At 36.8% G+C, this 17686-nt stretch overlaps 1 protein-coding gene across 1 annotated transcript in view; it reads right to left on the bottom strand.

Moving 5' to 3' along the window:
* Positions 1-17686, bottom strand: part of CCDC158 (coiled-coil domain containing 158) — an 85031-nt gene that overhangs the window by 37383 nt on the left and 29962 nt on the right. Inside the window, exons 14-16 of the mRNA XM_021702404.1 lie at positions 15652-15810; positions 14603-14695; positions 13657-13782 (exon numbers count right to left, since the gene is read on the bottom strand). Coding sequence (XP_021558079.1) covers positions 13657-13782; positions 14603-14695; positions 15652-15810 — 378 coding nt within the window. The remainder of the gene's footprint in view (positions 1-13656; positions 13783-14602; positions 14696-15651; positions 15811-17686) is intronic.

Below are 17686 nucleotides of genomic sequence, written 5' to 3'. Positions count from 1 at the left end.
AGGGAACAAGACAAACATAAAGTGTTGCTAAAAATCTTGCCCACATTGTGGATACTTTGTTGGCAAAGATCAAGCATAGCTAATACACATTACATATAGTACATGTGCATGGATTCTGATATATAAATAAAACAAATATTATCCTGAAAATATTTTATTTTTATATGCAAAATGGCCTTTATCTGAAACATTAAAAGTCTTATGTAAAGATACCAAATACATGTGTGTTTTTGTATGTATGTGTATACGTATATATGCATGTATGAAATGCAATATTAATTCAGGCAGATAATCTATTTACATCATCAACTATTTAAATTTTTTTTATAAACAGCATTCAGCAGTGTATTGTAGAGAAGCAGTACAGAATAATGGTTAAGAACACAGGATCTAGACATAGGCTGCCTTGGTTAAATCTTGGCATAACTGTGTTTTTGGCATGTGAACTCTATGTAAGTCACTTAGCTTTTCCAAGCCTCAGTTTCTTCATCTGTAAAATATGTATGGTAACAGCACTTACTTTATGTGGACAGTTGTGAGGAATAAATCAGATAATCTACAGAAAGTACTTTGAACAGTACCTGGTGTTCAGTATATAACAGCTATCATTAGAATTACTGAACAGGCAGACTAGAATTTAGCAAGATAAATGAAAGGCCAATGCAGAACAATGCAAATGGTAATATTCCACTTCTGAACATGATACTTCGATTTGTTTCTACTCTATCTACTCTACCCAACTGAAAGGACACTAAAGGAATTAATAAAGATAAAGAGGAAAAAAGAGATAACATTAGATGAGTAAGGATAATGAAATTTTAGGAGATGGAAAGCAAATGCATAATTTGTAACTGATTAAGCAGAACAAAGAAAGCTGAAAAGTAGCTGCACAGAAGCAGCCAACAAGAAGCGAGCTGTTCTGCATGAGAGCATTCCAAAAAGGCTCAGGAATTGGAGGCTTCCTGTATATATGAAGGCCAAGATAGGAGAAAGAGTGGCAAAATGGGAGGATTGGCTAAAAGTCTATGGGAGAAGCTGTTAGAAACCCAGATGCTCTCCCCACATAGACAGAAAAGAATCACTCATTCTTTTTCCCTAGATGAATTTAGAGGCTTAATTCCTGCATGAGGTTGAACCACAGGACTTTAGGCTCCAAAGGGATATGTGGCATAGCAAGAGTAAGGCTGCGAACTGAAAACATGAGCATTAAGTGAGACTGTATAGCTAGACAGGCACCCCAGACTCCCCACCCAACTCACCTCTCAGAATACTGGCAGGTGAATTACACCTATAAGTCAGTAATAAGAGAATCCTTCTTTAGGAGAACTCACAGGACCAAGAAAAAAGACCTCCAAGTAATTTTTGGGTACCTCAAACAATACCTAACCATCTACCAGTTGACAAATCCTGTCAACCTTACAAAGACCTTTTAAGCAGCTTTTTAGGGCCTCAATCTTAAATATGAATGAAGAGCCACTGACCACTAAACATCGAAGGAAAATCTTTAACATGAATGACAGATATCGAAACAAACAGAAAAAATGAATTTGAAAAAACATCAATGATTCAGGTGACAGGAAAAACTGAAGTTATTATCTTTAAACAGAAACGAGAAAGTATTGTTATCACAAAAGAACATAAAACTATATAAAGAGAAAAGGGCTCCTGGAAATTAAAAAAAAAAATATATATATATATATGATATCAGAAAAAATTTTCAACTGATGTTTAGAAGACAGAGTTGAGGAAATTTCCTAAAAGGTGGGAATAAAAGATGAGGAGATGAACACGGAAGTCAGAATTCAAGATAACCAGAGAGGTCCAACTCTCTAGTTAGGTGACTAACAGGAATTCGAAAAAGAGAGAACTGAGAAAAATGGAGGGAGAAAATGATCAAATAAATGATACAAGAAAATTTCTGAGAACGAAAGAATGCAAGAACCTGCTAAGTACCAGCACAATGAAAAGAAAAAGACCTCCAGCAGGGATCATCTTGAAATGAATCTATGAGGGATAAAGAAAAGACCCTACAAACTTTAAGAAAAAGAACAAAAACAAGTCACAGGCAAAGACCCCAGAGTCAAAATGACACTACAGCAACAGAATTTTGAGTATCAAGCACATGGTATTTTCAGACATGCAAAGTTTTAAAACACTTAAAGGATGAAATACACCCTTTCATAGTTAGCCTCTGCATCATATGCTCCACCAAAAGAAAGAAAGAAACCAAGAAAGGAAATTAAAACTAAAAAACAGAAAAAAGGTGAAGGGAATTCTCTGGATTGTGACAGAAGGTAAATCCAAGAAGGCAACTACGTGGCAAGCCTAGAGAGCGAACATTCCAGATCAGAACAGGAACATGGAGGTCTCTAAAAGGATGATGCATAACACATGAATATATGAACAAGGAATTGATAAAATATCTGTTTACTCTGCTCATACTAAAAGGAATTTTACAGTCATTTTTCAGAGAATGTTTGAGGGATAATTAGTTCTAGATATCTAGAAAACAAACCAAAATAAAACAAGATAATTATTAAATTTAAGGGCAAAAAGGAAATATAGTCACAGTTCACTGTAGTTCAGTTAGAGAACAATATTTACATTGTCAGGAATCTGAACAATGCAACTTAACCAAATGTATGATATGATTATATAAGGGGGAATATGCAGCGAAAAGAAAGGTGTATATGTGTACATGTATGTGTGGTTAAAAGAGAGGTAAATTTTTATATTCTATAGTATAGATTTATAGTTAATATCTAAAACTGTATGGGCAAAGAGTAACAGTAGAAGAATTCTTTTTCCAGTAATGGTAGAACAACCCTTCTGTTTAGAAATTCAGTAGAAGAGTATACACATAAAATTTTTAAGTCTGCCTGACATTAGAGACCTATCAACATAGTAAAGAATATGGGCCAAAGTCTGGAACAAAAGAATCCAGACAAGGGAGGCATTTAAAGCCATCTTCTCTAGAAGTATTCATCAATTCTAAAAGAACTAGTTGAGAGGCTGGGAAGATGAGATCAGCTTTTGGCAGAATCAAGACGCTAGAGGGATAAAAACTGGAACTCTAGCCAAGAGGTGGAAGATAAAGCAACTGCTAAACCTCAGGCTTCGCGATAAGAGCCTTAGACTGAATCATCTCAATCCTCAAATGAATTAAGGTGATGTGGGATTGTTAGTGCTTTTACTTTAGCTACCAGCCAGAAGCTAATGTAAATCCTCTGTGAAGGAAAAATAATGTCACCTAGAAACCAAAATTATCTAATTTTTCATAGTCAATGTCCAGAACTCAATTATTTAGAAAGGAAGCAAACAAAAAATGGGCTAAAGAACTTAACAGGCACTTCAACCAAAGAAGATATATAGATGTCAAATAAGCATATAAAAAGATGTTCCAGAGCATATGCCATTAGAAAAATGTCAATCAAAACAAGATACTATTATGCTCCTATTAGAATGGCCCAAATCCAGAACACAGACAACACCAAATACTGGCCAGGATGTGGAACATCAGGAACTGTCATTTATTGCTGGTGGAAATGCAAAATGGCGCAGCCACTGTGGAATACAGTTCAGCAGTTTCTTACAAAACTAAACATACTATTATCGTATGACCAGTAATCATGCTCCTTGAGGGCGCCTGGGTGGCTCAGTTGGTTAAGCGACTGCCTTCAGCTCGGGTCATGATCCCAGAGTCCTGGGATCGAGTCCCACATCGGGCTCCCTGCTCTGCGGGAAGCCTGCTTCTCCCTCTCCCACTCCCCCTGCTTGTGTTCCCTCTCTCGCTGTGTCTCTCTCTGTCAAATAAATAAAAATCTTTAAAAAAAAAAAAAAATCATGCTCCTTGATACCCAAAGGAGCTGAAAACGTAGGTCCACACAAAAATCTGCACATGAATGTCTATAGGAGCTTTATTCATAATTACAAAAACTTGGAAGCAACCAAGATGCCCTTCAGTAAGTGAATGAGTAAACAAACTGTGGTACATCCAGACAATGGAATATTACTCAGCATTAAGATGAGCTATCAAGCCATGGAAAGACATGGAGGAAACTTCAGTGCATATTATTGAGTGAAAGAAGTCAATCTTAAAGAGCTTCATACTGTATGATTCCAACTATATGACATTCTGGAAAAGGCAAAACTGTGGAGACAGTAAAAAGATCAGTGGTTGCTGGTGTGGAGGTGCGTGGGAGGGATAAATAAGAAGAGGTTGGGTTTTGAGGGCAGTAAAAATACTTCGTATAACAATGGATATTATGTCATTATACATTTGTCCAAATCCATAAAATACACAACACCATGAGTGAACCTTAACATAAACCATGGACTTTGAGTAATGATATCATGTCAGTGTAGGTCCATCCTTGGTACCAAACACCATTCCAGTGAGAGATGTTGATAATGCGGAGGCTGTACACAAGTGGGGACATCTCTCTGTACCTTTCTCTCAATTTTGTTGTGAACCTAAAACTACTCTAAAAAAAAAAGTATGGGAAAAAAAAGAAAGCAAAAAGACTGGACAATGTGACTGAAAACTGAGAGAAACAATGGTCACAGGCCCATAGGGAATTCAGATAATGGAGTTACACATACCAATTAAAAAAGAATAATGTTTTAATTGTACCAGAAGGAAATAAGAGAATGGGACAGAAATAATAATTGAGAAGGTAAGGGATAAAAATTTTCTAAAATTAATGAAAGATATCAATCCAGACATCTACTAAGATCAGTGAACCTCAAGAAAGATAAATACAAAGACCACACCTAGGCACATAACAGTCAAATTGCTATAAACTGAAACAATGAGAAAGTCTTAAAAGTGGTCAGAGAGGGACACCTGTGTGGCTCAGTTGGTTAAGTGTCTGACTCTTGATTTTGGCTCAGGTCATGATCTCAGGGTTGTGGGATCGAGCCCCAGGTCTTGCTACAAGCTCAGTGCTGAGTCTGCTTGTCCCTCACCCTCTGCTCCTCCCCCTGCTTGCACTCTCTCTCTCATATAAATAAGCAAAATCTTAAAAAAAAAAAAAAGTGGTTAGAGAAAAAATTACCTCCAAAAGAGCAACAGGAAGACTTAAAACTGACTTACCAGTAGAAACAATAGAATCCAGAATACAATGTTCTACAATGAATTCAATTCATTCACCTGTTAGACAAATATTTATTGAGTATCTACGGTATGCTAGACACTGTTGTAGGTACTTTGGGATGACATCAATGAACAAAACGAAGAATGAATGTTACTTTTATTGTATAAAATGATATCGTAAACATTTTTAAGAGAAGAAATTGTACAAAGCATGCTTGACAGTCTGTTTAGGAAATATAGTTCATTTTTGCTGTTAGAATTATTTAAAATTTTGATTCAATAGACATGACTGGTACTTTTTCAGTGATGAATGAGATTCTTTATAATCAAGTAGAGTTTATTTTTGCACAATTAGACAGATCTCCTAGGCTGGCTTTTGGGTAATAACAAGTCGTGTAATTTTAGAGCTGATATTTCTAGATGACCCTAGATGTCATCTAGTCCAGACTCTTCATTAGAGATGAAAAGAGCAAGGCACAATTTATTTGGCTTTCCAAGGTCACAAAAGTAGTAAGAGACACACCAATGACTTCTGATTATTTTGGGAGGGTGGTTTAATTTAATTTTTATCAATGTAACATGTGCATAATTTTAAAGATAATTGTATAACACTTAAAACCAAAAAGCAGCAGTCTCTTGCTCTTTCTCCGCCCACCTCCAAGTACCAGTCTCCAGAAAGAACTATGTCTAATATTATCATTCTGTTGTTTGATCGGATGTTTTATTATTTATTGTGTGACAGCTTGTTCAGTGCACATATCTGAAGTGTGTGAGAGAAGTCCTTTCCCCTCTTAGTCATTTCACAGTACACGCCTTCATTTAAAAGCACAGGTGGGATAACCACAGATCACTGGTGAACCTCTTGATATACTGTTAACTAATGAAATTGATTTTTATGTTATTTATGGAGTAAATTTTATTTCTTTGGAGTTGGGGCTGAATATTGGTTGCAGGGTATTAGTGGTTCCATAAATATATATCTTCAGAGGAGACAAAGCCTGAATTTTTCATTGCGCATGTTTTCCCCTGAGCTTTAAAGTACAAAAAATTAAAACTAAAATTTCCCAAAGTCTCTAAAGTTTTAACTAAAGGGAATAAAAACATGTTATGATTACTAAAATTTTATGATTATAAATAAATTCACATTCATGAAGAAACAATATACAGCAAATCATTTTCATCTTGGTAGAATATTAAATATACCACTAATTTGCCTTTGGCATTTGAAGTGATGCTTATTTTAGCCATCTCAACATTCCCTTTGTAATCTGGAAATGCTTGTGATGAAAACCACTGAATATAAGACTATTAAATAATGTACTTTACAATTATTATTGGTGGGTTGGAAGATGGTGGTGGAGTAGGAGGATCCTAGGCTTGCCTCATCCCACAAATACAAGATAACTATCAAATCATCCTAAATACCCCAGAAATTGACCTGAAGACTGGCAGAACAAATTCCACAACTAAAGGTAGAGAAGAGGCCACATTGAAAAAAGCAGAAAATCTAGAGACATGGTTTAAGAGACAAATGGATCCTGGCCACAGCAGGAGGGAGGGAAAAGGGTGAGAGACAGACTAACACAAAGGGGAGTGCACAGGTAAAATGAATCCCCATAGCAATTGGCTTGGAAAGCAAAAGGGGCAGAATTTTGTGACTTCTAGCAACTAGTGGGGCTTAAAGTCTGGAGTTTTAAAGATCAGTGGGCTTGGCTGGGCTAGAGACCAGAGGGCACTGCACTGCTCTTGGAGAGAAGGCAAGCAAACCACCTGTGGACACACAGAATGGAAACAGTGGTCTGAAGAACACCTGGGCCACACAGTGGGGATGTCATCTGCTCATCTTAGAGTGTGTCCCAGAGACAGCATTCACAGAGAGGACCCTCTGGGAACAAAGGAACTGGTTGGTGCCATTTCCTTTCCCTACCCCTCAACATAAGCACCTGTGGGAACCTGTGGGAACCTGTGAGAACCAGCTGTGGTTCCACCTGTGGGAACCAGCTCAGCACCAACACTTGCTACCTAACTTGCTTACACCAAGCCCTATCACCCTCCCCTCCACATTCCAGTGTAACCACCTCTCCTAGTCACGCTTGTGTCAATTCCAGTGTGGTGGGAAACCTCCCCCAGAAGACCAGCCCCAAACACTACTCACACAGTGTCTCCCAACATGGGAGTTTTGTGGAGCCTTGGTTCTGGCAACAGGTCTCATTTCACAAATAGACCAGAGCACACCTAGTTAAAACTCGCCACATTCACATTAGACCAAACATTATCCACAACAGGAAAAAAGAACCTCTGCAGATGACTGGCCTGAAGGATAAAGTGGCCGGGACAAAACAGCAGAGCACACACAGCACACACTTTGGGAAACACCAGGACCTGGGGGAGTGGGGATACTACAAGGCAGGGCACTACAGGGACCTCTTCTTCATAAGGCCATTACCCTCAAGAACATGAGACATAGCTGACTTTCCTAATGTACAGAAATAGGCACAGAGACTTAGACAAAATGAGAAGACAGACAAATTTATCCCAAATGAAAAAACAGGACAAGACTTATCCAAAGATCTAAGCGAAACAGATACATCTCATGTCTGATGGAGTAGTTAAAGCAATGATCATAAGGATACTCACTGGACTTGAGACAAGAGTGGAAGACGTGAGTGAGACTCTTAACCCAGAGATAAGGAATATCACACCAGAGATAAAAGGTATAATAAACAAAATGAGAAACACCCTTAATGGAATGAACAGCAGGGTGGAAGAAGCAAAGGAAAGAATAAGTGACCTAGAAGACAGAGTAATGGAAAGTAATCAAGTTGAACAAAAGAGAGAAAAAATAATTATGTAAATGAGAATAGACTTAGGGAACTCAGCAACTGCATCAAATGTAATAACATTCATATTATAGGAGTCCTAGAAGAAGGAGACAGAGAAAAGGGGACAGAAAATTTATTTGAAGAAATAATAGCTGAAAACTTCCCTAATCTTGGGAAAGAGGTATCCAGAGCCAGGAGGCACAGAGAACTCCCATAAAAATTAACGAAAGCAGATCCACACCAAGACATACTGTAATTAAACTGGCAATACAGTAATAAAAGGAAAAATCTTAAAAGCAGCAAGACAAAAGTAGTCCTTAACTTACAAGGGAAAACCCATAAAGCTAGCTGGACATTTCTCAACAGAAACTTGGCAAGCCAGAAGAGAATGGCATGATATATTCAAAGTGCTGAATGGGAAAAATGTGGAGCCAAGAATACTCTATCCAGCAAGGCTATCATTCAGAATAGAGGAGAGATAAAGAGTTTCCCAGCCACACAAAAACTAAAGGAGTTCATGAGCAGCAAACTAGTCTTGCAAGAAATATTAAAGGGGGCTCTTTGAGTGGGAAGAAGAGACCAAAAATAACAGTATAATGGTAGGAAACACAAAAGCAGTAAAAATGAATATTTCTGTAGAAAACCATTCGTAGGACTCACAAAATAAAAGATGTAAAATATAAAAACATACACCTAAAATATGGGGAGGAGGGGAATAAAGAATGGGTTCAAACTTAAACAACCATCAACTTAATATAGACTGCTGTATGCAGAAGAGGTTATATACAAACCTGATAGTAACTGTGTACCAATAAATACTAATAAATATGCAAAGAATAAAGAGAAACAAATCCAAAACCAGCAAACCATGAAAGAAAGACAAGAAAGAATCAGAGAAAATCTTCAGGAACAACCACAAAACAAATAATAAAATGATAATAAATACATATCTACCAATAATTACTTTGAATGTAAATGGACTAAGTGCTCCAAACAAAAGACAAGGTGACAGAATGGATTAAAAAAACAAGACCTATCTATATGCTGCCTACAAGAGACTCATTTTAGACCTAAAGACACCCGCAGATTGAAAAGTGAGGGTATGGAGAAATACCTATCATGCAAATGGATGTCAAAAGAAAGCTAGAGTAGCAATACTTATTACCAGACAAAACAAATTTCATTCATTCATTCATTCATTCATTAGAGAGAAAGAGAGAAAGCAAGCATGAATGGGGGGGAGGGGCAGAGGGAAAAGGAGAGAGAGAATCCCAAGCAGGCTCCATGCCCAGCATGGAGTATGATGTGGGGCCCAACCCCATGACCCTGAGATCATGACCCAAGCTGAAATCAAGAGTCAGACACTCAACTGTCTGAGCCACCCAGGCGCCCTGGAAAAAATGGACTTTAAAACAAAGACTATAACAAGAGACAAAGGACACTATATAATAATAAAGGGGACAATCCAACAAGAAGATTTAACAATTGTAAATATTTATGCACCCAACATAGAAGCAGCCAAATACATAAAACAGTTAATAACAAACATAAAGGAACTAACCGCTTAGTAGAGGACTTTAACACCCCATTTACATCAATAGACAGATCATTCAAACAGAAATCAACAAGGAAACAATGGTTTTGAATGACACACTGGAACAGATGGATTTAACAGATATATTCAGAACATTCCATCCTAAAATAGCAGAATACACATTCTTTTCAAGTGCACATGGAACATTCTTCAGAATAGATTACATATTAGGCCTCAAAACAAGCCTCAACAAATTCAAGAAGACTGAAGTCATACCATGCACATTTTCTGACCACAACACTATGAAACTAGAAGTCAACCACAAGAAAAAATCTGGAAAGACCACAAACACATGGAGGTTAAATAACATGCTACTAAACAATGACTGGGTCAACCAGGAAATCAAAGAAGAAATAAAGAGGGCGCCTGGGTGGCTCAGTTGGTTAAGCGACTGCCTTCGGCTCAGGTCATGATCCTGGAGTCCCGGGATCGAGTCCCGCGTCGGGCTCCCTGCTCAGCGGGGAGTCTGCTTCTCCCTCTGACCCTCCCCCCTCTCATGCTCTCTCTATCTCATTCTCTCTCTCAAATAAATAAATAAAATCTTTCAAAAAAAAAAAAAGAAAAAAAATTTAAAAAAAAAGAAGAAATAAAGAAGTATATGGAAACAAAATGAAAATGAAAACACAATGGTCCAAAACCCTTTGGGGATGCAGCAAAAGCAGTTCTAAGAGGGAAGTTTATAGCAATACAGGATACACAAGGAGCAAGAAAAATTCAAACAACTTCATTTTACACCTAGAGGAGCTAGAAAAAGCACAACAAACAAAGCCTAAAGCCAGAAAGAAGGAAAAAAATAAAGATTAGAGCAGAAACAAATGATATAGAAACTAAAAAAACAATAGAGCAGATCAATGAAACCAGGAGCTGGTTCTTTGAAAAAAAAAAAAGATTAAAACTGAACAACCTCTAGCCAGACTTATCAAGAAAAAAAGAGAAAGGACTCAAATAATTAAATCACAAATGAGAGAGGAGAAATAACAACCAACACCACGGAAATACAAACAATTATGAAAATATTATGAAAAACTATATGCCAACAAATTGGACAACATAGAAGAAATGGATAAATCCCTAGAAATATATAATCTACCAGAACTGTAACAGGAAGAAATAGAAAATTTGAACAAACTGATAACCAGCAAAGAAATTAAATCAGTAATCTAAAAACTCCCAACAAATAAAAGCCCAGGACCAGATGCTTCACAGGTGAATTCTACCAAACATTTAAAGAAAAGTTAATCAAACTTTTTTGATTAACTACTTCTTCTCAAACTACTCCAAAAAATAGAAAAGGAAAACTTCCAAATTCATTCTATGAGGCCAGCATTACCCTGATACCAAAGCCAGATAAATACATCACTAAAAAAGAGAACTACAGGCCAATATCCCTGAGGAACATAGATGCAAAAATCCTCAACAAAATACTAGCAAACCAAATCCAACAATACATTAAAAAAATCAATCACCATGATCAAGTAGGATTTATTCCTGGGTTGCCAGCGTAGTTCAACATTCACAAATCAATAACCACAATACATCATATCAATAAGAGAAAGGATGAGAACCATACAATCATTTAAAAAATGTAAGAAAAGCATTTGACAAAGTACAATATGCCTTCATGATAAAAACCCTCAATACAGTAGATTTAGAGGGAACATACCTCAACATAATAAAGGCTGTAGATGAAAGACCCAGAATTAACATCATCCTTAATGGGGAAAAACTGAGTGCTTTTCTTCTATGGTTAGGAACAAGACAAGGATATCTACTCTCACCACTTTTATTCAACATAGTATTGGAAGTCTTTGACTTCCACAGCAACCAGACAGCAAAAAGAAATAAAAGGCCTCCAAATCAGTAAGAAGGAAGTACAACTTTGACCATTTGCAGATATGATACTATATAGAGAAAACCTGAAAGATTCCACCAAAAGACTGCTAGAATTGACAAGCGAATTCAGTAAATTTTCAGGATACAAAAATCAATGCTCAGAAATCTGTTGCATTTCTGAACACCAATAATGAAGCTGCAGAAAATGAAATTAAGAAAACAATCTCATTTACAGTTGCACCAAAAATAATAAGATACCTAGGAATAAACCTAACCAAAGAGGTGAAAGGAACTTTTGCTCTGAAAACTATAAAATACTGATGAAAGAAATTGAAGACAACACAAAGAAATAGAAAGAAATTCCATGCTCATGATTGGAAGAACAAATACTATTAAAATATCTGTACTACCCAAAGCAGTCTACACATTTAATGCAATCCCTTTCAAAATACCAACAGCATTTTTTTCACAGAACTAGAACGAACAATCCTAAAATTTGTATGGAACCACAAAACCCCAAATAGTCAAAGCAATCTTGAAAAAGAAAAGCTGGAGGCATCGTAATTCTGGCATTCATGTTATATTACAAAGCTGTTGTGATCAAAACAGTATGGTATTGGGACAAAAATAGGCACATAGATCAATGGAACAGAATAGAAAGCCCAGAAATAAACCCACAACTATATGGTCAATTAATCTTCGACAAAGCAGGAAAGAATATCCAGTGGGAAAAAGACAGTCTCTTCAACCAGTGGTGTTGGGAAAACTGAACAGCAGCATACAAAAGAAAGAAACTGGACCACTTTCTTACACCATACACAAAAATAAACACAAAATGGATTAAAGACCTAAATGTGAGAGCTGAAGCCATAAAAATCCTAGAAGAGAACATAGGCAGTAACTTCTTTAACATCAGCCGAAGCAACTTTTTTCTAGATATGTCTCCTGAGGCAAGGGAAACAAAAGCAAAGATAAATTATCAGGACTACATCAAAATAAAAAACTTCTGAACAGCGAAGGAAACAATCAACAAACCGAAAAGGCAACCTACTGAGTGGGAGAAGATATTTGCAAATGACATATCTAATAAAGGGTTAGTGTCCAAAATATATAAAGAACTTATACAACTCAACACCCCAAAACCAAATAATCCAATGAAAAAACAGGCAGAAGACATGAACAGATATTTCTCCAAAGAAGACATCCAAATGGCCAACAGACACATGAAAAAATGCCTAACATCACTCATCATCAGGGAAATATAAATCAAAACTACGAGATATCACCTCACACCTGTCAGAATGGCTAAAATCAGTCAACACAAGAAACAACAGGTGTTGGTGAGGATATGGAGAAAAAGGAACACTTATACACAGCTGGTAGGAATGCAAACTGCTGCAGCCACTGTGGAAAACAGCATGGAGGTTCCTCAAAAAGTTAAAAATAGAACTACTTTATTATCCAGCAATTGTACTATTAGGTATTTACCTAAAGAATACAAGAGCACTAATTCAAAGGGATACATGCACCCCTATGTTTATAGCAGCATTATTTACAATAGCCAAGAAATGGAAGCAGCCCAGATGGCCATTGATTGATGTATGGATAAAGAAGTTTTATATATATATATTGACAAGCGAATTCAGTAAATTTTCAGGATACAAAAATCAATGCACACACACACACACAATGGGATATATGACACAGCCACAAAAAGAATGAAATCTTGCCATTTGCAACAATATGGATGGAGCTAGACTATAATGCTAAGTGAAAATCAGAGAAAGACAAATACCATATGATTTCACTCCTATGTGCAATTAATTTAAGAAACAAAATAAATGAGCAAAGGGAAAAAAAGAGAGACAGACAAATCAAGAAACAAACCCTTAACTATAGAGAACAAACTGATGGCTACCAGGGTGGGGGGGTGGAGATGGGTTAAATAGGTGATGGGGATTAAGGAGATCACTTGTGATGAGCACCAGGTGATGTATGGAAGTGCTGAATCACTATATTGTACACCTGAAACTAATAGAACACTGTATGTTAACACACTGGAATTAAAATGAAAACTTAAAAAAAACCAATTATTGTTAACATTAATCCCACTGACTATTTCATCTGTCTTCCCCAGAGGAAACACCAAATAGTGAAGTAAACATTTTCACTCATCTGGTCTGTATAAATCTAAAATCTAGTAATTGAAAATGTCATAACTACAGATGTATTTTTCAATGAAGTTCTTCTCAATTTAAAATTATTTGCATATTAGGTCATTTGCCTCAGGGATTATGAGACTAGTTGCTTACATGAGACAGGAAGCTGGCTGTGGACTGGGATGACGGTACGTTAGAATGAGAACGCACAGCTGAGGATGGCTGTAGAATGCGAGGCTTCACAGAAGTATTTGAGGTGTATCCAGGGCCCTGAAGTTCCTAGAAAGCAATACAGATGGAAGCAAAAACAACTGTTGACCTACACCTAGAATTGTGAAATCAAGTGTATTTTGCAAAAATAATCTCAGTCTCAGGTGCTGCACATCTACAAGGTCAGAAACCTAAGTATCAAGCGAGATGCTTCTAAGTTACTCTTTGAAGACGAAGCATATGCTTAGGGAGATGCCTTCACACTGCTAACTGTAAAAAGCATTTGAGGCATGAAAACACCTTGGATGGTGGGCCAGTAAACTGGTTCCTAGTTTTTGCCAGACTCCACGGCAGTTCTGGCTAACTACTGAGAAAAATCCTCACAACTATGAGTGCTCTAGCCTGTGAAAGTATCTATTACTAAGACTTTAATGAATGTCTGAAGCTTTAAAATATACTTGCAACACAGACATATATTTCAATGGAAAATGTACCATTTTTAAAGAACACATGTTTCTGTCTTGCAGATTAAATCATTTTTGCTATTCTCCAAACAAGCTACACACGCTTGCATGTCGGGGCTTTGCACTTGCTTGACCCGCTTCTGTATATAAAGTTCTTCTTTCAGGTAGCCTCAAGGCATTCCTGAAGAAGGTGTTTGCCTCTCTTATTATAAACTTAATACAGAGTATGGTGCTTCAATTTGTTACCATAGGAAAAGGATAGGTATAGAATGTAAGGATGTTTATACAGATTCTGTAATTGCTAGTACCAGATAATGTTGAAAGTACACCTGAATGTATCTAAGGCACAGGAAGGAAATATATAAGTATATTAAAGAATGGCATTATTTTTTGCTTAAACTATGATGAAAAAAAAAAGACCTAACTTTTACATCCAAAGTGTGTTGAAGTTTTAGGCGCACAGATTCTTGTTCCTGACGCTGTATGATATCTTGACATTCTGCAAACTGCAAAGATGCCTACGATCAAGCAACCACATGTGGTTTATCCTCCATTCTCTATACAATTTTATTTTATTAATCTATAAATACCAAGTTGCCATCTCTTCAAGAGAACTTCCCCCACTCTTAGCACACTAACTTGCATTTGTCTGTTAATTTATTTTATTCAGTAAACTTAGAACGATTGGAGGCCATCTTTATTCTCTGTGTCCCCAGCATCTACACAGCATTTAGTACATGAAGGGCATTCAAGAGAATGAAGAAGCTAAGGATGAAATGAGCAAATAGCTTTAGCAATATAAGAAAAATATACAGAGAAATAACAACTGAAATTCATTGAATCAATATCTCATGTTTTAAAATCAAAGTTGACATAGGAGGGATCACAGGTCATTCTACCTAACCATAAAGGCTCTGATTTCTTAAGAACCAAGGACTAGTCTGGGTACATTTTTAGCCTTCCAGAGTTCTCAGGTGACAAGAAAGATTTATTCCTCTATGATAAATGGCAATTACAAATCCAGGGTCATTAATCCTTCTCATTCTTTGAGCTGTGTTTTCTGCCTGCATTTTCTGGACCCCAACAAATGTCAGACAGTAGAATTATGCTATCATTTTATTGATATCATTAACAGACTGTATTCTACCTAGTGTCCAAGTCATTCTGTGGCAGTAAGTTAGACTGGAGACATTTTAATTTATTCAGTCCACTAAGGACATCAGGAGCATCTTACATCTCATATCTTACCGATCCTGTGACTGTATTAGCCTGAAAAAGAGAATTTTTTAAAATGTATGCATTATAACTATGTTTTAAAGCTTAGAAGAGCCTTCTCCATAGGATGCAGTTTTTCCTTGTGCCAGGTGATTGTGATGTAATAGAGATTTGGTTCCTATCAACATGGAGCTTTTATTCAGAACAAGTCTACTTCATAGCTATTTAGCTGATAATTACACGTTTGGTTAATAACTACCTTATCAAGAGCTACTTCCATATTAGCAACCTTTTCTTTCAAACGGCGTTCCTGGGATCTCAGGACCTCCAGCTCTCCAGCCATCTTGTTTTTTTCTGTTGCAACCGTACTCAGTTCCTGGCTCAATTTATTCTTCTCTTCTTTTAGAAAATGCTTTTCCTATAATTATAGAGGAAAAAATATCAGAAATAATATGCTGACATAGATGCTCAGATGTGATGGAAATATGAAACTTTATAAAGACCTGAACTATAGTTTAATTCATATGCCATTTAATTGCATTTGAGTTGGAGCTGGGAGCTATTAGAATTGTTACCACGTACTCTTTTATTTTTATCACTACTGGTATTATTACTTCTTCTTAGGCTTATTAAATCTTTGATAAAACCTACAAAACATGTAATAACTATGCTGCATAAAAAGAGACGGCATTATGGTGAATTGAGATTGAGTAATCATACACTAAATTTTATTGTAATTTGTTTAAAATGACAAAAGAGATTTAAAGAAGATGCTTTATTTGAAAGCTTTGTGGGCTTCTATTTTGTTTCAAGGTTGAATATTCATTTCATAAATGCCTACTGCAGACCCTAAAAAGATGGGACACACAGTTCCTGCCCTCAAGGCCCAGTGATAAGAATGAGCTTATTGATATACTTCTGGAGAGCCTTCGGTATTCAACAAAATTTCATTAAAATTTGTGCACGTTCCTTTAAAAAAGCATCATGAGATAGGGAGACAAAAAGAAATGCACAGTAATCAAGTTACCTCAACTTACTGAGTCTGTATTTCTTTATATATTTCTTTCTTCAAGAAAATGTTTAATGTAAAAAAGGTAGATGGTATTGCCACTGTAATAAACCTTTTGGATGGAAATAATTGTTTTTTTTGATTAGTTAGACAGAAAAGGCTTCAGAAAGAAAGATTAATTTTACAAGTTGTCTCCTTTCTGTTTGAAGGGGATGTCCATGGGTTTTGATGAATCCCTTCCTCTGGGTGTGGACAAGCACCTGTGATGACAGCAGGCAGTGACCTCTTATGCCCTAAGATTCCCCAGGGAGGACGAGGATAAGCACTGCTTTACGTCCCAAATGGGCAAATAATGGGAGAAGAAAAAGAAAAAAACAAATTTAGGATAAGAGAAAAGGAGGGAAGAAAAAAATAGGAAAGAACCCCAAAACGGAAATAACTAAGTCCCTATGACGAGGGGTCTGCACAAACACATGCGTTTGTCCATATCGGGACTGTTTAGCCTCACTCTAAAGGCTGTCAGCAGCTCCTGTGGGGCATGGGGAAAGCAGTTAACTTGAGCTGCACCTGTCTTCTATGCAAGCTCATTACTGCTTCACCTCCATACAGTCAGTTCTGATGTAACTTCTTTGGAAAATTGTTCCAAAGTGACTGATGTATCAGGGAACGTCTGAGCACAAAACCGATTTCACACTTGTTATGTACAGTTTCATTTATACTAAGTCAACACAAAGCTGCACCGAGCTAAACAGAGCTGTATAGGAATACACAAAAAGCATACATGCACACTCTTCAAACACCCATCTACCGCTACCTCAGTTTACCTTGTTTTAGGAGTCACATCCACGCACATCTGGTGTTACAGAAAACCCCCCTTTTGCCCCCTTATAATACCTCACAAGCCACAACCCTCTGATGCACACTTTCACAAGCAAACTTCAGGTCTTTTTCAAGTTAAAGGACCATATTTATTGTAGTATTTATGTATTCTTCACCATTTAACATGTGACATGTGTAAAACTGCTACCATTTTCATTCCGTTCCGATTTTTTTATGTCACTGATGAAATCTGTTAGTGGGGTGCTCCTAATCCCACTGTTCTCAGCACCCCCGGAGCTTGTACTGCACAGTTTGGCAGAGCACAGTGACTTTAAGAACACATACGTCACATAAAATCATTTCCTGTCTCTACCAGGAACGTCCTTTTGCCCATTTTCTGCATTTAAAATACTAGCTCTTTCAAGATCCTACTCAAATGTTCCTTCAGGAGCTTTTCCCTCATTCT

The sequence above is a fragment of the Neomonachus schauinslandi genome, chromosome 2 (genome assembly GCF_002201575.2).
Source record: "Neomonachus schauinslandi chromosome 2, ASM220157v2, whole genome shotgun sequence".
Taxonomy (NCBI): domain Eukaryota; kingdom Metazoa; phylum Chordata; class Mammalia; order Carnivora; family Phocidae; genus Neomonachus; species Neomonachus schauinslandi.
Note: the sequence above shows the minus strand (reverse complement) of the source record. Positions and strands in the feature narration are given on the sequence as shown.